The sequence below is a fragment of the Cherax quadricarinatus genome, chromosome 52 (assembly GCF_038502225.1).
Source record: "Cherax quadricarinatus isolate ZL_2023a chromosome 52, ASM3850222v1, whole genome shotgun sequence".
Taxonomy (NCBI): Eukaryota; Metazoa; Arthropoda; class Malacostraca; order Decapoda; family Parastacidae; genus Cherax; species Cherax quadricarinatus.
The window spans coordinates 21,049,533-21,071,132 of record NC_091343.1 but is presented as its reverse complement, the minus strand read 5'-3'; the positions used below and the strand labels follow the sequence as shown (position 1 = coordinate 21,071,132).

Here is a 21,600-nt window from a genome sequence, read left to right as displayed (position 1 = left end):
CTCTATTTTTTTCTCTCTCTCTGTGGTCCCGGGCCAGGTCCCGGTACAGACTGAGCCCCGTGACGGTATTGGACCGGGAGCAGCGCAAGGTGTACCGGCTTCCCTTCACGGCCCGGGACACCCGGGGCCTGGCAGGTACACGGTACCTAACACTGGAGGTCGCTGATGAGAATGATTCTCCCATGACTGATGGGGAGAGTACCATCAAGGTGTACAACTACCAGGTGAGTCCCCCTCTACTGCCAGGTGAGTCCCCCTCTACTGCCAGGTGAGTCCCCCTCTACTGCCAGGTGAGTCCCGCCTCTACTGCCAGGTGATTCCCTCTCTACTGCCAGGTGAGCCCCCCTCTACCGCCAGGTGAGTCCCCCTCTACTGTCAGGTGAGTCCCCCCTCTACTGCCAGGTGAGTCCCCCTCTACTGCCAGGTGAGTCCCCCTCAACTACTTGGTGAGTCCCCCATCTACTGCTAGGTGAGTCCCGCCTCTACTGCCAGGTGAGTCCCCCTCTACTATCAAGCGAGTCCTCCCTCTACCGACAGTCGAGTCCCCCCTCTACTACCTCGTGAGTCCCCCTCTACTACCTGGTGAGTCCCCCTCTACTACCTGGTGAGTCCCCCTCTACTATCAGGTGATTCCCCCTCTACTACCTGGTGAGTCCCCCTCTGCTACCTGGTGAGTCCCCCTCTACTCCCTGGTGAGTCCCCCTCTACTACCAGGTGAGTCCCCCTCTACAACCTTGTGAGTCCCCCTCTACTACCAGGTGAGTCCCCCTCTACTACCTGGTGAGTCCCCCTCTACTACCTGGTGAGTCCCCCTCTACTACCTGGTGAGTCCCCCTCTACTACCTGGTGAGTCCCCCTCTACTACCCGGTGAGTCCCCCTCTACTACCTGGTGAGTCCCCCTCTACTACCTGGTGAGTCCCCCTCTACTACCTGGTGAGTCCCCCTCTACTACCAGGTGAGTCCCCCTCTACTACCTGGTGAGTCCCCCTCTGCTACCTGGCGAGTCCCCCTCTACTACCTGGTGAGTCCCCCTCTACTACCAGGTGAGTCCCCCTCTACTACCTGGTGAGTCCCCCTCTACTACCAGGTGAGTCCCCCTCTACTACCTGGTGAGTCCTCCTCTACTATCTGGTGAGTCCCCCTCTACTACCTGGTGAGTCCCCCTCTACTACCTGGTGAGTCCCCCTCTACTACTTGGTGAGTCCCCCTCTACTACCTGGTGAGTCCCCCTCTACTACCTGGTGAGTCCCCCTCTACTACCTGGTGAGTCCCCCTCTACTACCTGGTGAGTCCCCCTCTACTACCAGGTGAGTCCCCCTCAACTACCTGGTGAGTCCCCCTCTGCTACCTGGCGAGTCCCCCTCTACTACCTGGTGAGTCCCCCTCTACTACCAGATGAGTCCCCCTCTACTACCTGGTGAGTCCCCCTCTACTACCAGGTGAGTCCCCCTCTACTATCTGGTGAGTCCCCCTCTACTATCTGGTGTGTCGCCCTCTACTACCTGGTGAGTCCCCCTCTACTACCTGGTGAGTCCCCCTCTACTACTTGGTGAGTCCCCCTCTACTACCTGGTGAGTCCCCCTCTACTACCTGGTGAGTCCCCCTCTACTACCTTGTGAGTCCCCCTCTACTACCTGGTGAGTCCCCCTCTACTACCTGGTGAGTCCCCCTCTATTACCAGGTGAGTCCCCCTCTACTACCAGGTGAGTCCTCCTCTACTACCTGGTGAGTCCCCCTCTATTACCTGGTGAGTCCCCCTCTACTACCTGGTGAGTCCCCCTCTACTACTTGGTGAGTCCCCCTCTACTACCTGGTGAGTCCCCCTCTACTACCTGGTGAGTCCCCCTCTACTACCTGGTGAGTCCCTCTCTACTACCAGGTGAGTCCCCCTCTACTACCAGGTGAGTCCCTCTCTACTATCAGGTGAGTCCCCCTCTACTACCTGGTGAGTTCCCCTCTACTACCTGGTGAGTCCCCCTCTACTGCCAGGTGAGTCCCGCCTCTACTGCCAGGTGATTCCCTCTCTACTGCCAGGTGAGTCCCGCCTCTACTGCCAGGTGAGCCCCCCTCTACCGCCAGGTGAGTCCCCCTCTACTGCCAGGTGAGTCCCCCCTCTACTGCCAGGTGAGTCCCCCTCTACTGCCAGGTGAGTCCCCCTCAACTACTTGGTGAGTCCCCCATCTACTGCTAGGTGAGTCCCGCCTCTACTTGCAGGTGAGTCCCCCTCTACTATCAAGCGAGTCCTCCCTCTACCGACAGTCGAGTCCCCCCTCTACTACCTCGTGAGTCCCCCTCTACTACCTGGTGAGTCCCCCTCTACTACCTGGTGAGTCCCCCTCTACTACCTGGTGAGTCCCCCTCTACTACCTGGTGAGTCCCCCTCTACTACCAGGTGAGTCCCCCTCTACTACCTGGTGAGTCCCCCTCTGCTACCTGGCGAGTCCCCCTCTACTACCTGGTGAGTCCCCCTCTACTACCAGGTGAGTCCCCCTCTACTACCTGGTGAGTCCCCCTCTACTACCAGGTGAGTCCCCCTCTACTACCTGGTGAGTCCCCCTCTACTATCTGGTGAGTCCCCCTCTACTACCTGGTGAGTCCCCCTCTACTACCTGGTGAGTCCCCCTCTACTACTAGGTGAGTCCCCCTCTACTACCTGGTGAGTCCCCCTCTACTACCTGGTGAGTCCCCCTCTACTACCTTGTGAGTCCCCCTCTACTACCTGGTGAGTCCCCCTCTACTACCTGGTGAGTCCCCCTCTATTACCAGGTGAGTCCCCCTCTACTACCAGGTGAGTCCTCCTCTACTACCTGGTGAGTCCCCCTCTGCTACCAGGTGAATCCCCCTCTACTTCCTGGTGAGTCCCCCTCTATTACCTGGTGAGTCCCCCTCTACTACCTGGTGAGTCCCCCTCTACTACTTGGTGAGTCCCCCTCTACTACCTGGTGAGTCCCCCTCTACTACCTGGTGAGTCCCCCTCTACTACCAGGTGAGTCCCTCTCTACTATTATGTGAGTCCCCCTCTACTACCAGGTGAGTCCCTCTCTACTATCAGGTGAGTCCCCCTCTACTACCTGGTGAGTTCCCCTCTACTACCTGGTGAGTCCCCCTCTACTGCCTGGTGAGTCCCCCTCTACTACCTGGTGAGTCCCCCTCTACTACCTGGTGAGTCCCCCTCTACTACCAGGTGAGTCCCCCTCTACTACCTGATGAGTCCCTCTCTACTACCAGGTGAGTCCTCTTCTACTACCTGGTGAGTCCCCCTCTACTACCTGGTGAGTCCCCCTCTACTGCCTTGTGAGTCCCCCTCTACTGCCTGGTGAGCCCCCCTCTACTGCCTGGTGAGTCCCCCTCTACTACCTGGTGAGTCCCCCTCTACTGCCTGGTGAGTCCCCCTCTACTGCCTGGTGAGCCCCCCTCTACTGCCTGGTGAGTCCCCCTCTACTACCTGGTGAGTCCCCCTCTACTGCCTGGTGAGTCCCCCTCTACTACCTGATGAGTCCCTCTCTACTACCAGGTGAGTCCCCTTCTACTACCTGGTGAGTCCCCCTCTACTACCTGGTGAGTCCCCCTCTACTGCCTGGTGAGTCCCCCTCTACTGCCTGGTGAGCCCCCCTCTACTGCCTGGTGAGTCCCCCTCTACTACCTGGTGAGTCCCCCTCTACTACCAGGTGAGTCCCCCTCTACTACCTGGTGAGTCCCCCTTTACTACCTGGTAAGTCCTCCTCTACTACCTGGTGAGTCCCCCTCTACTACCAGGTAAGTCCCCCCTCAACTTTCCACCACTGACGGAATGAAGACAATGGCAGCAGAGGAACTTTTTTAAATAATACATTTCGCCCAAGGCTAGGCGAAACGTCGCATTAAAAAAGTTATCCTTAGTTGCCAGTGTGTGTCCTCCCTCCTTGCAAACTGTACGACACTTTCGCGTTTAGCACTTAGAGTGAATGTTTTAATGTTGAAGGGATCCGGATCCAAGGAGGCAGAGCAGGGCGTAGGCCAACAAGGCGTGAATTTCAGAGACCTCAGCCTAAAGAAAAGGCTTTTGTTATATATTTTAAAGTACAAAGGGGACAAAACCCTTAAGGGCGAAATATTATAAAGATATTAGGAACAGCTCTCCATGGGAAAGTGGAACAGAATTCTTCCTCCGTAAGCCATGCGTGTATGAGGCGACTAAAATGCCGGGAGCTAGAGGCTAGTAACCCCCTTCTCCTGTATTCATTACTAAGAGATTTAAATAAGATTTTCTTCTGATTTTTAACCCCGGAGGGTTAGCCACCCGAGAAAGTCAGTGCGTCAACGAGGACTGTCTTACTTATTTTAATTGTGGTCCTCAGTCTTGTCCCCCAGGATGCCACCCACACCAGTCGACTAATACCCAGGTACCTATTTAATGCTAGGTGAACAGGACAACAGGTGTAAGGAAACACGTCGAAATGTTTCCACCTCGCCGGGAATCGAACCCGGGCCCTCCGTGTGTGAAGCGAGAGCTTTAGTTAAAAAGAGAAATTTTTGTTCTTGGGTCACCCTGTCTCGGTGGGATAAGGCCAGTTCGTTGAAAGATGATGATCAGGAACAGCGTAATTAGAGCAAAAATTGCAATAGTGAGAGAGAGGGAGAGACAGAGAGAGAGAGAGAGAGAGAGAGAGAGAGAGAGAGAGAGAGAGAGAGTAACTACCAAGGAACCTACGAACACATTAATCCTTGTACTAATTAATTTTATTTCACTTTTATTTTCCTCTGGTTTTCATTTTATTTCTCTTAAATTACTGCTAGACTTGTCGACTCTCACTTTATTAACGTTCCCTCCGCCTCTTTCTCTCCCCTTTTCTGTCTAAGCTATCCCTCTATTCTGCCTCCATTTGATCATCTTCCCTCTCTCTCTCTCTCTCTCTCTCTCCTCCATATGAATCGTTTTCTTCTGTCTCTTCCCCCTCCCTCTTAACCATACTCTTACACCTTTCACATCTCACCTTTACTTTCATCCCTCACCCTTAACAGCCACGGTGGGGACTTATTCCCACAGATACAATTTTTTTTTTCTAGATAATGGCTAATTTTCAATATTATATTGACCACGAAGGCAGCATATTAAATGAAATTTCTCTCTGACTCTTAAAGTCATCAGTTTTGAAAGACAATTTCTTTGGATTTTTTCAGTTATTGTGACTTTAAAGCCTCACAGATTAAAATCCTGGAGGTACTACTACTGTCACTATCATCCTTTAACTCTTGCACTCTTATCACTTTCACCCCTCTGCTCCCACTCTCGCCCTCATCACTCATTTTTACTCTCATCTCTCAACCTCTAACTCTTAACTCACTCTCATCCACAGGGTCAGTTTCCAGCTATGGTCATCGGGTCAGTTTACGTCTCAGACGAGGATGACCACGACAGACAAGACAAGACCTTCGAGGTGGACGCCAGCACTTCGCCCGAAGTCGCTGCCCGCTTCAAAGTTGACCTCTACACCGGGAACATCACCATGGTCAAAGGAACCTCCGCTGGCACCCACGTCCTCAGAGTCAAGGTGAGTAATAAAATTTGAACACAGTTCAGAAAAAAAAACACAATTTGATCAATAAGACACTTGTGCAACACCTGGTAAGGTTTCTCCAGCCATTGGCTGGAATGAAGATGCTAAGTTACGTGATGAAGCAACAGAGTGGGTAGAAAATAGTTCATTAAGTTAATGGTATACAGTACCCAAACGATGACTAAAATGCTTGTCAATAAAGGTATTATTTGTGTTTTCGTTAAAATCATATATCTCCTGCCGTGTGATCACAAATCTGGTTTTATTTGTTCAGGTGTTCGAGATGAACTTACTCAGGTGTTCCTTACTGGAACACCTGATATTGGCCTCAGTAAAAATACCCAGCCGTTGTAAAAAAAATCTGATTCATAAAAAATTACCAAGTTTAATGCATAATCCGTGTGTGTGTCATTCACCACAAAGTATTGTGAAGGCTCGATCCTCTGTCTATTTATCACAGACCGGCATCTGTCTTACCACTGCTCGACCTATGGACGGTTAAGATGTTTTCTAACTGCCCTGTTTAGAGGGCAAGAAATCTGTGTGACCCCAGGTTTTGATTAAAATCATAGAGGGCCAGAGAGAGATGTCTGATAGACAGGTGAGAGAGACAGGCGTTTAGAGAACTGTGAGAGATGGGTGTTCAAGGGGAAGACGTATAAATAAAGGAATTGACATAGCAAATAAACTAATCAACTGTGTTAGAAGCAGGTGATTGAAGCAGGTGTTTAGGGAGGGTAGGGTGGGATATGGGTGATGAAATAACACGTGAAGCAAACGGGTGTTTAGAGGGGAAAATAAAGGAGATGTGTATTTCATTGACAGGTGAGGGGAAACAGGTGTTTCATGGGGTGGAAAATTAAACAAGTGTGTAAAGGGGAGATGAGGAGGGGAGGGGAAAGGTGTCTTGAGAGGTAATTAAAGATACAGATTTTTTATGAAAACAAATAGATGCAAGTCGTGATGATCAGTCTTCAACGTTGTAAATTTCCCCTCATCACCCCTCTGACACTAGCGAGATTTTGCCTTCATATCTACCTAACCCCTCTCATCCCTCAGTTAGATCTGCCTGACCTCTTAATTTGACCTGTCTGTCTCCTCTTTCTTACCCTTAAATTGACCTGAGTTGACTCCTCTTTCCCCCCCCCTCAGGTGCACGACAACTTTCGACGGGAAATGGCCATCGGACAGACGACCATCAACGTGGTGGACCTGACTCTGTCTGCCGTCATGCAGTCTGGTTCACTGAGACTAGCCAACACGACCACACACAACATGTTGCAACAACGCCAGGTGAGGGGAAGGGAGAATAAAAGAGGGGAAAGACAGGGAAGGGGGGTGAGGGGTGAAGAACGTAGGATGAGAAAGAGGTTGAGAGGGGAAGGGATGATGGGTGAGGTAAGGAGAATGAGGCAAGAGTAGTAAAGAAATACCTAAGAGTATGAGGAGAGGAAAACAAGACAAGACAAAACAAGTAAAATACCAGGTCATAGTTCGTAAAACAGTGATACATCATCTCATAACTTGTAAATTAACGAGAGTACCTTAATTTACAGAGCACTTTAGTACACAAAATTAGCATTCTGGTATTGTAAGATAAGATAAGATTTCGTTCGGATTTTTAACCCCGGAGGGTTAGCCACCCAGGATAACCCAAGAAAGTCAGTGCGTCATCGAGGACTGTCTAACTTATTTCCATTGGGGTCCTTAATCTTGTCCCCCAGGATGCGACCCACACCAGTCGACTAACACCCAGGTACCTATTTGCTGCTAGGTGAACAGGACAATAGGTGTAAGGAAACGTGTCGGAATTTCCACCCGACGGGAATCGAACCCGGGCCCTCCGTGTGTGAAACGGGAGTTTTAGCCACCAGACCACCGGGCCATATGTATCTGATTTGTTTCCATCTCATCAGTTTTGAAAACATAGTTACAGGTGTTCTTGTTGCTGTGCTTCTCGAGAGAAGTATTCCCGGTGTCTTCTAACCCCAGCCCTTGTACCCCATGGTACCCCAGGTGTACCCTAAATCCTCAGGAGATGGAGAAACTGCTGATTAGTTCTACTGATAGACCTAAGTTCAGGGGTTATATTTAGTTTTTCATATTTTGGAACCCTATATTAAAAAAAATAACACGCTGGCAGCGTAAAATGGCTATCAGAATTTTCGAAGATCCATCAACATTAATACTTTAAAGGCGGAGAGAAAATGGCCTTCACACTGTACTGATCGGAAATCTGCTAGGTAGAACAATCTTATTTAAACCTAAAACTCACACTTGAGAGAATCTTTATCAGTGTTCATTATGTCTAAAAGGCTTTTCTATAAGTTTAACTAATTAAAAACTCATTAGAATTCATACATGAATGAAATATTTTTTTTCTCAGGTTCATTATCATGGTGGGTTTGAAGCAGCGTAGGAGAGGCCTTCCATAGTTACTACAGAGATAATGCAAAACAGTTTTTAAGATTCATTGTGATACATTGGCACCTACAATGTCCAGTACCAATCCAAACATTTATATTTGTATTGTATACCACAGTTGAAAGTTTTTAGATATCTCCCTTCTGAGGATACCTAAAAGCTAAATGCTACATTTTAGATTAATTTCTCTCTCTCTCTCTCTCTCTCTCTCTCTCTCTCTCTCTCTCTCTCTCTCTCTCTCTCTCTCTCTCTCTCTCTCTCTCTCTCTCTCTCTCTCTCTCTCTAATAGCCAGGAGCCACGGGGACTAGTCTCTATGAACGCCTCAAGAAGCAGATCGCCAGAATCCACGACATATCGGATTCTCAGGTTGATGTGTTTGCTCTGAAGGATGTAGGCAGTGAGGGTGTGGGCGCTGGTGTCGGAGTGGAGGTGAGGTACAACTGTCACGGCTCTCCTTACTACACCGCTGCCCGTCTTGACGGTGTCATGCTGAGGAGAAGACGGCAGGTGAGACATTGTGTCAGATTACCTGTGTAAGTATCTATTTATATATATATATTTTAATACTATAATATTTTTTGCGTTGTCTTTATTGTCTTAGCGTCCTATTCAAAGTTATTTAAATAAATTTGGAACTTTATCAAGTCAAAAAAATAATAATCATGGGACACTGTAGGCAACATTTCCTTGGTAAATATTTTCCTCTTAGAGCTGTTTACATTTTTCTGACAAAAAAAAAAAACTCATTGTAATCGAGGTAATCGATTACATTTTTTTTAACACGCTGGCCATCTCCCACTGAGGCAGGATGACCCGAAAAAGAAACTCTTTCACCATCATTCACACTATCGCTATCTTGTCAGATTGCAGATTGCATTTATTTACTCAAAATAAGTCCCATGTGCCCCAACCCCATTATTTCACTCTTAAATTCTTAAGTTGACTCAATTTATAGATTTTACTAGACTGTATAAACAAATAAATCTACAGATCAGAAATCAACCTCTCTGAAGGCATATGTCTTCATTTAGAATCTTTTCTGTTTTGTTTATCTTTTTTTTCTCCAATTACTTTGTGTAGAGTTTTACAATACTTGCCAGTGAGACGTATCTTAAATTAAAGAGACCTCTCCTATAATCTTTTTTGAAAATGCGTAATGCTTTCTGTGTATTAGATTACCTTGTTAATAAAAATCTCTCCTAAATTCCAAAGGGGAGCGCTTAGTTCCCCAGCAGTTTTTTTTAACCCAAGGTGATATCTCGTCTGGTTCTGTTGCTATTATTGGGTCAATGTTTATCAGTAGCTTCACAGTTTTCTGTACTAAAACGAGGGAACATCTAGATGCGTACAAATAGGAAGCATCGTTTGTCTGGAACACAGCAGACGTAGGATCAAGCCTCCACCACTTCTTGCGCTGAATGACCCCACGTGGATTTAGCGCTCTTTATTATTTATTTGTGGTAAAATGAATTACCAACGGCCAGAAACAGCGCCACAGTTAGCGGATGGAAGATCAATCCTCAGTCCTCCTTAGCTATGAATGACTGTTCTTGAGAGCGTCCTGGGAAAATATTTATTTAATGACCACCATTATATCTAGTTATTGGAGTGAAAGGAAGTTCACTTGAGTATATACATCTGCAAACGCGCTAACTAGGTAACTGTGGTTAAAAAAAAAAACTTCCCTATATATTTTTGTTCTCATTTTACTTATCTACTGAAGAAGATCCCAAAAAAAAGATAGAAATATACAGACCAATTAATCTTTTGAGTTTGTCTCCATGTGGGTTATTACTGAGCATACTTTTGGTAGGTAAATACTGTGAATTTCCTTAAGGTACGTAACTTTTCCTTAAACATTTTAGATAAGAAACTGCTTTAAATACACTGAAGGTAGCTGTTGCATACAAACTTGAAGTAATGAATTGTTGCAAACACACAATAGATAATTACTTTGTTCATATTATAGGAAGGAAACTGCTATAAAAACAGTGGACCTTTAAAATCTCGCTTTTCAGTTTACAATTCGGTTCCAGCGTCTCCTTACCATCTTTCTCAGGCTCTCGCTTGTCTCTGTCCAGGTATCAGAGGCTTTGGGGGTTGACATCTCCATGGTAGACATAAACGCGTGTTTGTACGAGGCCACGTCCCCTTGTGGTGTCAAGAGCTGTCAACACACGATGCGACCCAACCTGACGTCGCCCCTCGTCGTCTCCAGCAGTACTGCCACAGTCGTAGGTGTGGACATCGCTGACGACTATGCATGTGACTGCGGAGCTCTGGAGCCCCTCCCATCAGTGTGCTTCCCGGGATTCTGCTTTAACGGAGGCACTTGTTTTGTCAGAAACAACACGCTTACATGCTCCTGTCTCGACGGCACGAACTACGGCCCGCGGTGCGAACTGCTTACTGCTAGATTCGAGAGAGGTTTTGCCTGGTTTGAACCCCTGACTGTGTGTGATCATTCGTCCCTCTCGGTGACGTTTGAAACCAACGATGATAGCGGGGTTCTCCTATATACGGGTCCCACAGTGTTATCCCCATGGCCAGATTATCCTCCAGATTTCCTATATGTAGTAATCCACTGTTGGACAGTCGAGACTTTCCTCGATTTGGGAACAGGAACCATCAACGTTTCCATCCCAATCGAACCCAACATGGACCGGGCTTTCGAATACATCATCACCTGGAACGAGGGAGGTGTCACAGTAGAAGTCATTGACTGTGGAATCAACGCAACGCTGGACTCTTCAGAGCCATGTAAGAAGACTGTTCCCTTAGCAGGGCTTTCCAACAGTCCTCCCAGTCACTTGCTCAACGTCCAGGGGCCCTTACAAATCGGCGGTGTTGCAGCAATGGTCAGCTTCCCACAACTGGCAGCCTCGTACGGCTGGACTCAGACGCCTCCAGCAGTCTACCCCTTCAGTGGCTGCATTCTCGAAGTGCGTCACAACGACCACCTCTACGACCTCAATGCCACAGATTTCAGCAAGCAGACCTTCCAGCCGTGTGACGCTCCAAGAACTTCCAGAGTGGTTCTTGGACAACAGTCCATCATTATAATTCTGGCCAGCCTGCTCTGCCTCCTGCGTAAGTTTATTTACTTATCATGTCTTTGCTAGAAGCTAACATGATATATCCTTGAGAATTTACCAATAAATAAAGTATGGAATACGTATGATTAGTGTGAGCCAAAACAAAAGGCATATGATCATCTTTTTTTACTGATTTGTATGTATGTTCGTGGTGTGTGCTTGATGTATGTGTGTGCTTGGTGTACGTGTGTGCTTGGTATTCGTGCGCGTGTGTATGGTGTGTGTACAGTGTTGGTGGTGGTGATCCTGTGCCTGGCAAGGCGAGGCAAGAAGACCATCTCCTACCCTGACCTGGACCGGGAGCTCGTTAAGGAGACGATGGGAGACACCGACGTCGAGGGCTTCGGCGAGAAGGACGTTACCCACTTTGACCTAAAGTTCCTGCAAGTTACTCCCGACGGCTACCTCGTAAATGGTGAGTGACCAGCGTTCTGCACGTCAGTGCTGATTAGCTTTAAAACTCGGGGAAATTCTAAGCCAGCATGTGTTATACAGCGTCTGAATCAAGGAAGGTAATCAGTTTCGCTCCTAGAGAAGGGGCTCTAGCTCCACTTTCTGGGATAAAATACTTTCACTTGCATCAGTACACCCCTCAACCCTACTTTCCCATGTAATTAATATATACTCCGTGAGTATGCAGGAGGGTAGTTACATTTCAGTTCTTGGTATCTCCGCTTAGCTTATCATTGGCCAGTATTACTGGTTCATGGCCTCTTGGGCAGCATCGCACCTGCTCTTGAAACTGTGCATGGAGTTTGCCTCTAACATTTCCTCTTTCATCTCGTATCTGCTTCTCTACCTGAAGAAATACTTAGACATCCCTTGGCTCATCTGAGTTTTTATCTTCTGTACATATTCCCTTGCCTGTGTATGTGTGTATGTGTGTGTGTGTGTGCGTGTGTGTGTGTGTGTGTGTGTGTGTGTGTGTGTGTGTGTGTGTGTGTGTGTGTGTGTGTGTGTGTGTGTGTACTCACCTAGTTGTACTCACCTAGTTGAGGTTGCGGGGGTCGAGTCCGAGCTCCTGGCCCCGCCTCTTCACTGATCGCTACTAGGTCACTCTCCCTGAGCCGTGAGCTTTATCGTACCTCTGCTTAAAGCTATGTATGGATCCTGCCTCCACTACATCGCTTCCCAAACTATTCCACTTACTGACTACTCTGTGGCTGAAGAAATACTTCCTAACATCCCTGTGATTCATCTGTGTCTTTAGCTTCCAACTGTGTCCCCTTGTTACTGTGTCCAATCTCTGGAACATCCTGTTTTTGTCCACCTTGTCAATTCCTCTCAGTATTTTGTATGTCGTTATCATGTCCCCCCTATCTCTCCTGTCCTCCAGTGTCGTCAGGTTGATTTCCCTTAACCTCTCCTCGTAGGACATACCTCTTAGCTCTGGGACTAGTCTTGTTGCAAACCTTTGCACTTTCTCTAGTTTCTTTACGTGCTTGGCTAGGTGTGGGTTCCAAACTGGTGCCGCATACTCCAATATGGGCCTAACGTATACGGTGTACAGGGTCCTGAACGATTCCTTATTAAGATGTCGGAATGCTGTTCTGAGGTTTGCTAGGCGCCCATATGCTGCAGCAGTTATTTGGTTGATGTGCGCTTCAGGAGATGTGCCTGGTGTTATACTCACCCCAAGATCTTTTTCCTTGAGTGAGGTTTGTAGTCTCTGACCCCCTAGACTGTACTCCGTCTGCGGCCTTCTTTGCCCTTCCCCAATCTTCATGACTTTGCACTTGGTGGGATTGAACTCCAGGAGCCAATTGCTGGACCAGTTCTGCAGCCTGTCCAGATCCCTTTGTAGTTCTGCCTGGTCTTCGATCGAGTGTATTCTTCTCATCAACTTCACGTCATCTGCAAACAGGGACACCTCAGAGTCTATTCCTTCCGTCATGTCGTTCACAAATACCAGAAACAGCACTGGTCCTAGGACTGACCCCTGCGGGACCCCGCTGGTCACAGGTGCCCACTCTGACACCTCGCCACGTACCATGACTCGCTGCTGTCTTCCTGACAAGTATTCCCTGATCCATTGTAGTGCCTTCCCTGTTATCCCTGCTTGGTCCTCCAGTTTTTGCACCAATCTCTTGTGTGGAACTGTGTCAAACGCCTTCTTGCAGTCCAAGAAAATGCAATCCACCCACCCCTCTCTCTCTTGTCTTACTGCTGTCACCATGTCATAGAACTCCAGTAGGTTTGTGACACAGGATTTCCCGTCCCTGAAACCATGCTGGCTGCTGTTGATGAGATCATTCCTTTCTAGGTGTTCCACCAATACAGTACATGCTATACAGTACATGCTATACAATCTCCCTGTACATGCTATACGGTACATGCTATACAGTACATGCTATACAGTACATGCTATACAGTACATGCTATACAGTACATGCTATACAGTACATGCTATACAGTACATGCTATACAGTACATGCTATACAGTACATGCTATACAGTACATGCTATACAGTACATGCTATACAGTACATGCTATACAGTACATGCTATACAATCATCAAGTTACAGTATCTGTTCGCCTATACTGACCTTATTTACGGGAGAATATATATTCAGTATTTCCCTGTATTTTCTTTGCCAAAAAATTACATTTTTTCTAATATACAATATAGTTCGTTTGTTACGGGAGAATATATATTCAGTATTTCCCTGTATTTTCTTTGCCAAAAAATTACATTTTTTCTTATTATCGTTGAACATTATTACATCCACTCTAGAGATTTTACTTTCCATATTGAGAACAATTTACGTTGTTACACAGACAGATTACTGCAGGCGGACTCTAATTAACGTCACTTATCTCTCATTTAATTTTTTGATAAGTTTTTTACGGTGTCACTGTTTTCTGAGGACAATTAGGACACGGAGCTGGACTTCTGAGTACTTAGTACCTAGAGAGGGTAGAGTACGGGATTAGTGTTGTGTTACGTAACAAGTGAAAAAAGTTGACTATGATAATTATCTTCATAGTAAAGGGTCGTGAAGGTCATACAGCACCTGGGTGATGGAGGATAGCAAGTTTTGATCCGAGGATGGGACGGGTAGGGCCAGTTCACTGGATCAAGAGGTCTACACCAGCTTCAAGATACCCGTTCCTCTCTTCATTGAAGCGACCTCTTAAGTGCTGAGCTGTCCTCGTCTAGTAACGTGTTAATTTAACTCTTCAAGCTGGGTACCTTGATGCTTGTAACCATTCCTTTCCTTATATCAGACATTATCACCTCCCATTCCCCAGGCTCAGAAATTCCCTAGGAATATATAAACTGTTCTCCTCTAGACTGTGTTCACGAAATTTTATGTTCCTTCCCTTTCTAGTTCTGGACTGAAGGCAGTCTGCTTCCATATGTATGCCAGTATTTGTGTACACTGCCGTGTTCATCCTCAGTAAACTTGGTCTGGGTGTCACTAGCGCTTAATTCAGATGACCTGAAGCGTTGTCCGCCTCCTCCTCTAATGGAAATTGTTACCTACAGTGTACAACTTTTATATACTATTTTCTAGCTTTTCCAAACGCATATAACCAGACTTACCCTAACGTAACGTAATCTAACCTATCTACCTATCTATATGCCCTCAGTTAGCTGTTTTTCTTAGGTAAGAAAGTGTGGCCCCTTAAATCCTGTGTTGAAATGAACAATGAACGAACTGTTTGGCAGTTTGGTTTTTGGTCACGCCCCTCTTACTATGACCATAGGATGCACACTCCATGCATCACGACTTGCTCTACACCTCTTATTACTTCTTGACAGACACACAAGTTGCGTACTCCTTACACCCCATCCCCCGCACCACGACTTGCTCTACACCCACAAATTCCTCACTCCTTACACCACTACGACTCAGCACACAATGGCTAGCTCCACCGCTCATGTCGCTCGCTCGTGCTATTGTCTGACCAGCTCACAGACGAAACACGACGGAATTCTTGTGCAGCACAATTTAGCAGCAGGCAGCGAGATACTTCCTCCATGGAATTTGGTGGGTCTCTCACTCCCACTTGTACTCGCCAATCCAACATAGATTTACGAGAAATGCCGAGAGACTGATGGCGTTTGAGAGAGGAGACTTGGCTTCTGGACCGCTGTAACAAGTTTCACAGCTCGAGCTTTACGGCAGAATGCTTTTGCTATATTCACTGTTTCAAATTTATTTAAAAAAACAAACTAAAATCATATGAGTCAAATAGCAGGGAAACGACTGCCAAACTATCGAATACTAGTCGGTGTCTATATGATACTAAATCGCATCTGCACGGAAAGCACCAATCAAATAGGAGAGAGGTAAGGACTGCCTTGGAGCTAGCCTCCCCTTTTTCAGATCAAACCTGACTGCAGGTTCTGTATGATACCCATGCATATAACTCTCCCCAATTATCACAACTCCCCATGCATCCTGGTACAATCTGGCTTGACTCAGAAATCAAGGATCTCATCTGATCGGGTGTTATACCTGGAGACCTGGAGAGGGCTTCTGGGATCAATGCTTCCGTGGCCCGGTATGTGATCAGGCCTCATGGTGGATCAGGGCCTGATCAACCAGGCTGTTACTGTTTGCCGTACGAACCACAGCCCGGCTGGTCTGGTACTGAGATTGTAGCTAAATTTCCAGCATTTTTGTTGCGACTACATTAGCCAAATGTTTTAGTGCCATTCATGTATTTTAACAATCATAATATCTATGTCACCTTAAATACTAATCCTACAACAGTCAACATTTCATTTCAAATGTCACAGAATATAAAAAAAATCATTGAAAATTGAACTTCTAATATTGTAAATGCATAACATAGTGAAAGGTACACAAATATTTCTTTCTGAATGGTGGTGAATGTATGTATTTCCATCACTGGGTCATCTATAATACACACACATACACACACACACACACACACACACACACACACACACACACACACACACACACACACACACACACACACACACACACACACACACACACACACACACACACACACACACACACACACTCTGTACAGTATCGTGAATTGTGTTTAACGTTCTTATACCTTAAAAAATGTGGCAAACAATACTTTTGCAAGAATATTTAATATTTTACAAGCAAATGCTTATAATTCGATAATACCATAACAGTAGATCTAATAATAATGGAAGTAATAATAACAGAAGTAATATTAATATTATTAATAGTAAGCAGTATTAATAGTAATATTTGTATCTAAATTTACTGATAATAAGGAAACTATTAACGTTTTCCGTTATAATGACGGTATTAACATACGAAAGTATACGAGCCTTCGAGGGTATTGCACTAATGTTGAAGATTTTTAGATAATTACCTAATTACCTTTCATTTGCAAAGCTGCTATATATACTTTTCCGGTTTGTTGATTTCCCTAAACTTTGATAAAAAAAATAAAAATAATTTCGAACGATATGAAATAAAACTAATATATAAATAATGAACGATAATAATGCTATGAAAACGTAAATGGAAAAAATCGAAATAAAATTGGAAAATAAGGAAGGAAAATCAAGGAAAAAGGAAGCTGGAATACTCCATAAACTTGTGAAGGCAAATTGTTGTTGTGTAGCAAACAGGAGCAGTACGCGAGTCAGGTGAAGTAGAGGCTTGTTTAAAACGCGTTTGCAACGTGTCTAAACTTGGTCTGGGCTTTATCTCCCGCACCTGTTCCTTCCACAGCTTAAAACTTACCTCGTAAACACTCGACCTGGCTTGCTCGTCCTACGCTGCTACTACGGCTGTGCCTGCCTGCCTGCCTGCCTGCCTGCCTGCCTGCCTGCCTGCCTGCCTGCCTGCCTGCCTGATGCCTGCCTGATGCCTGCCTGATGCCTGCCTGATGCCTGTCTGCCTGCCTGCCTGCCTGCCTGCCTGCCTGCCTGATGCCTGCCTGCCTGCCTGCCTGCCTGCCTGCCTGCCTGCCTGATGCCTGCCTGATGCCTGCCTGATGCCTGCCTGCCTGCCTGCCTGCCTGCCTGCCTGCCTGCCTGCCTGCCTGCCTGCCTGCCTGCCTGCCTGCCTGCCTGCCTGCCTGATGCCTGCCTGCCTGCCTGCCTGCCTGCCGCTATTCCTCTTACTTCTTCGCCTGCTGCTACTGATAGTGCCACTGAGGCTGCTGGTGTTGTTGGATCTAATGCCGTTGGTGTTATTGGATCTAATGCCGTTGGTGTGTTGATGGAGCTAATGCCGTTGGTGTTGTTGGATCTAATGTTGTTGTTGTTGCTGCTTCTAATGCTGTTGCTGCTTCTAATGCTGTTGCTGCTTCTAATGCTGTTGCTGCTTCTAATGCTGTTGCTGCTTCTAATGCTGTTGCTGCTTCTAATGTTGTTGCTGTTGCTCCAGCTGCTAATACTGTTTGATGTCGCTACGGCTGCTAATGTTGCTGGTGCTGTTCCACCTCTTTTATGCAAACAATAAGCATAATCGAAGTTAGCAGCGACATCACGAGTTACAGCAGATCCACAACCTGATGGATTACAGGTCGACAACCTGATGGATTACAGGTCGAAAACCTGATGGATTACAGGTCGACAACCTGATGGATTACAGGTCGACAACCTGATGGATTACAGGTCGACAACCTGATGGATTACAGGTCGACAACCTGATGGATTACAGGTCGACAACCTGATGGATTACAGGTCGACAACCTGATGGATTACAGGTCGACAACCTGATGGATTACAGGTCGACAACCTGATGGATTACAGGTCGACAACCTGATGGATTACAGGTAGACAACCTGATGGATTACAGGTCGACAACCTGATGGATTACAGGTCGACAACCTGATGGATTACAGGTCGACAACCTGATGGATTACAGGTCGACAACCTGATGGATTACAGGTCGACAACCTGATGGATTACAGGTCGACAACCTGATGGATTACAGGTCGACAACCTGATGGATTACAGGTCGACAACCTGATGGATTACAGGTCGACAACATGATGGATTACAGGTCGACAACCTGATGGATTACAGGTCGACAACCTGATGGATTACAGAAGGTCGACATACTGATGGGCTACAGAAGGTCCACATCCTGGTGGGCTACAGAAGGTCCACATCCTAGTGGACTACAGAAGGTCCACATCCTGATGGGCTACAAAAGGGGCACATCCTGGTGGGCTACAGAAGGTCCACATCCTGATGGGCTACAAAAGAGGCACATCCTGGTGGGCTACAGAAGGTCCACATCCTGATGGGCTACAAAAGGGGCACATCCTGGTGGGCTACAGAAGGTCCACATCCTGATGGGCTACAGAAGGTCCACATCCTGATGGGCTACAGAAGGTCCACATCCTGATGGACTACAGAAGGTCCACATCCTGATGGACTACAGAAGGTCCACATCCTGATGGGCTACAGAAGGTCCACATCCTGATGGACTACAGAAGGTCCACATCCTGATGGACTACAGAAGGTCCACATCCTGATGGGCTACAGAAGGTTCACAATTCTTACCCATCGATAAATCACCCTAAAGACGATACCTATTTACAATTTATATATTATTTTCCGTTTTTCACATCTTTACCTGGAGTTTACCTGGAGCGAGTTCCGGGGGTCAACGCCCCCGCGGTCCGGTCTGTGACCAGGCGACTAACTTGATAACGCTTTTTATTTTAGTGTCGCGTCGCGAAAGAGAAATAAAAATGATTGGTAGCGGATTTATCAATCAATGATTTCACAACCCACAATGTCAAGAATAAAGTTTAGATGGCGATCTGATCCTCCAGGAAGGTTCCCCTCGATGCTAGTGAAGACCTCCCCTCAAGGAAGGTTCCTTGATGTTGGTGAGGGGCTCTTGATTTAGGGAATTGGATCTGTGCTCCAGTTCCCCGAATTAAGCCTGAATGCCTTCCACATCCCCCCCCAGGCGCTGTATAATCCTCCGGGTTTAGCGCTTCCCCCTTGATTATAATAATAGTGAAGACCTTTGGATCCAAGGAATTTAATCTACCCCTTTTCCCCTCTCTCCACTACCTTCTTTGATCAAGCCTCGTTACTTCCCATTCCCCAGGTACTGTATGATATGGAATTTAGAGTTCCCCATTCCCTTCGCACCTCTGTGTCTAACTAGCCTTGAATGGGAAGTAACTAGCTTTGATGGAGACGCAAATAGCATTGATGGAGAGGTAACTATCCTTGAATGGGAGGTAACTAGCCTTGAATAGGAAATAACTAGCCTTGAATGGGAAGTAATTAGCCTTGGTGGAGAGGTAACTATCCTTGAATGGGAAGTAACTATCCTTGAATGGGAGGTAACTAGCCTTGAATAGGAAATAACTAGCCTTGAATGGGAAGTAACTAGCCTTGAATGGGATGTAACTAACCTTGAATAGGAAATAACTAGCCTTGAATGGGAAGTAACTAGCCTTGATGGAGAGGTAACTAGCCTTGAATGGGAAGTAACTAGCCTTGAATAGGAAATAACTAGCCATGAATGGGAAGTAACTAGCCTTAATGGAGAGGTAACTAGCCTTGAATGGGAAGTAACTAGCCTTGAGGGAGAGGTAACTAGCTTTGAATGGGAAGTAACTAGCCTTGAGGGAGAGGTAACTAACCTTGAATGGGAAGTAACTAGCCTTGAGGGAGAGGTAACTAGCCTTGAATGGGAAGTAACTAGCCTTGAGGGAGAGGTAACTAGCCTTGAATGGGAAGTAACTAGCCTTGAGGGAGAGGTAACTAGCCTTGAATGGGAAGTAACTAGCCTTGAGGGAGAGGTAACTAGCCTTGAATGGGAAGTAACTAGCCTTGAGGGAGAGGTAACTAGCCTTGAATGGGAAGTAACTAGCCTTGAGGGAGAGGTAACTAGCCTTGAATGGGAAGTAACTAGCCTTGAGGGAGAGGTAACTAGCCTTGAATGGGAAGTAACTAGCCTTGAGGGAGAGGTAACTAGCCTTGAATGGGAAGTAACTAGCCTTGAGGGAGAGGTAACTAGCCTTGAATTGAGAGTAACCAGCCATGTTATGAGAGCTTTGTGTACTTGCAGCCCCGAGTTCATAGATGAAGAAATCTTGAAGATTTATTAGTTAATGGTCCAAGTCGGACCGAAATATCGCCAAAAGTTTCAGTCTTTTATGTGCTGGTTATTTTTGTATGTTTAGACGTTTCGGTCCCTCCTGAATAGACGTTTCGGTCCCTCCTGAATACACGTTTCGGTCCCTCCTGAATTATGCAACTATTATTATTCGGCCTGAATAGGCAACTAACATTCGTTCTTAACCAAGAAACACTGTATGACCCTAGAGGGTTTAGCGCTTACTTATGATTATAATCTTAATGAAGCAATTACTTAAGCAAATAATTAAGGAGTAAATAGTGATAGAGATTCCTAAGAATAGTTTTGGAGGTTAGACTTCAAAGTTCGCTGGCAAATTCCTAAAAGAGTTCGGCTATAAACTCATTAGGGAAACGAAGACCCCAGAGCAGCATCTCAGTGTTAAGATTCAGAAAGTTAATACTTGAAGCATCCCCGCCTCTGAGGAACTGTGTGTAAAACTTACTAAACTGGTGTGTGTGTGTGTGTGTGTGTTTGTGTGTGTGTGTGTGTGTGTGTGTGTGTGTGTGTGTGTATGTGTGTGTGTGTGTTTGTGTGTGGGTGTGTGTGTGTTTGTGTGTACTCACCTAATTGTGGTTGCAGGGGTCGAGACTCAGCTCCTGGCCCCGCCTCTTCACTGATCGCTACTGGGTCCTCTCTCTCTCTGCTTCCTGAGCTTTGTCATACCTCTTCTTAAAACTATGTATGGTTCCTGCCTCCACTACTTCACTTGCTAGGCTATTCCACTTGTTGACAACTCTATGACTGAAGAAATACTTCTTAATGTCCCTGTGACTCGTCTGAGTCTTCAGCTTCCAGTTGTGACCCCTTGTCCCTGTGTCCCCTCTCTGGAATATCCTATCTCTGTCCACCTTGTCTATTCCCCGCAGTATCTTGTATGTCGTTATCATGTCTCCCCTGACCCTTCTGTCCTCCAGTGTCGTCAGTCCGATTTCCCTTAACCTTTCCTCGTACGACATTCCCTTGAGCTCTGGGACTAGCCTTGTTGCAAACCTTTGTACTTTCTCTAACTTCTTGACGTGCTTGACCAGGTGTGGGTTCCAGACTGGTGCTGCATACTCCAGTGTGTGTGTGTGTGTGTGTGTGTGTGTGTGTGTGTGTGTGTGTGTGTGTGTGTAGGTATGTGTGTGTGTGTGTGGTGGGTGTGTGTGTGTGTATGTGTGTGTGTGTGTGTGTGTGTGGGTGTGTGTGGGTGTGTGTGTGTGTGTGTGTGTGTGTGTGTGTGTGGGTGTGGATGTGGGTGTTTGGGTGTATTGAGTATGTACTCATCTAATTGTGGTTTCAGGGGTCGATTCATAGCTCCTGACCCCACCTCTTCCTTCTATGTGTGTGTGTGTGTGTGTGTGTGTGTGTAGGTATGTGTGTGTGTGTTTACTCGACGAGTTATACTTACCCAGCTGTGTTTGGAGGAGTTGAGACTCAGCTCTTGACCCCACCTCAGTAACTATTTTGATC

The 21,600-nt window shown here is 46.6% G+C and overlaps 1 protein-coding gene across 3 annotated transcripts in view; it reads left to right on the top strand.

Annotated features, from left to right (window-relative positions):
• LOC128696882 (DE-cadherin-like) overlaps positions 1 to 21,600 on the top strand; it is a 497,484-nt gene that overhangs the window by 459,606 nt on the left and 16,278 nt on the right. For all 3 annotated transcript variants that reach the window (XR_011393438.1, XM_070096117.1, XM_070096116.1), the window contains 6 exons: positions 38 to 224; positions 5,338 to 5,532; positions 6,691 to 6,831; positions 8,252 to 8,470; positions 10,045 to 11,053; positions 11,288 to 11,473. Coding sequence is in view for 2 of the 3 variants with exons in the window: in XM_070096117.1 (XP_069952218.1) it covers positions 38 to 224; positions 5,338 to 5,532; positions 6,691 to 6,831; positions 8,252 to 8,470; positions 10,045 to 11,053; positions 11,288 to 11,473 (1,937 nt within the window). In the remaining variant the exon portion in view is untranslated. The remainder of the gene's footprint in view (positions 1 to 37; positions 225 to 5,337; positions 5,533 to 6,690; positions 6,832 to 8,251; positions 8,471 to 10,044; positions 11,054 to 11,287; positions 11,474 to 21,600) is intronic.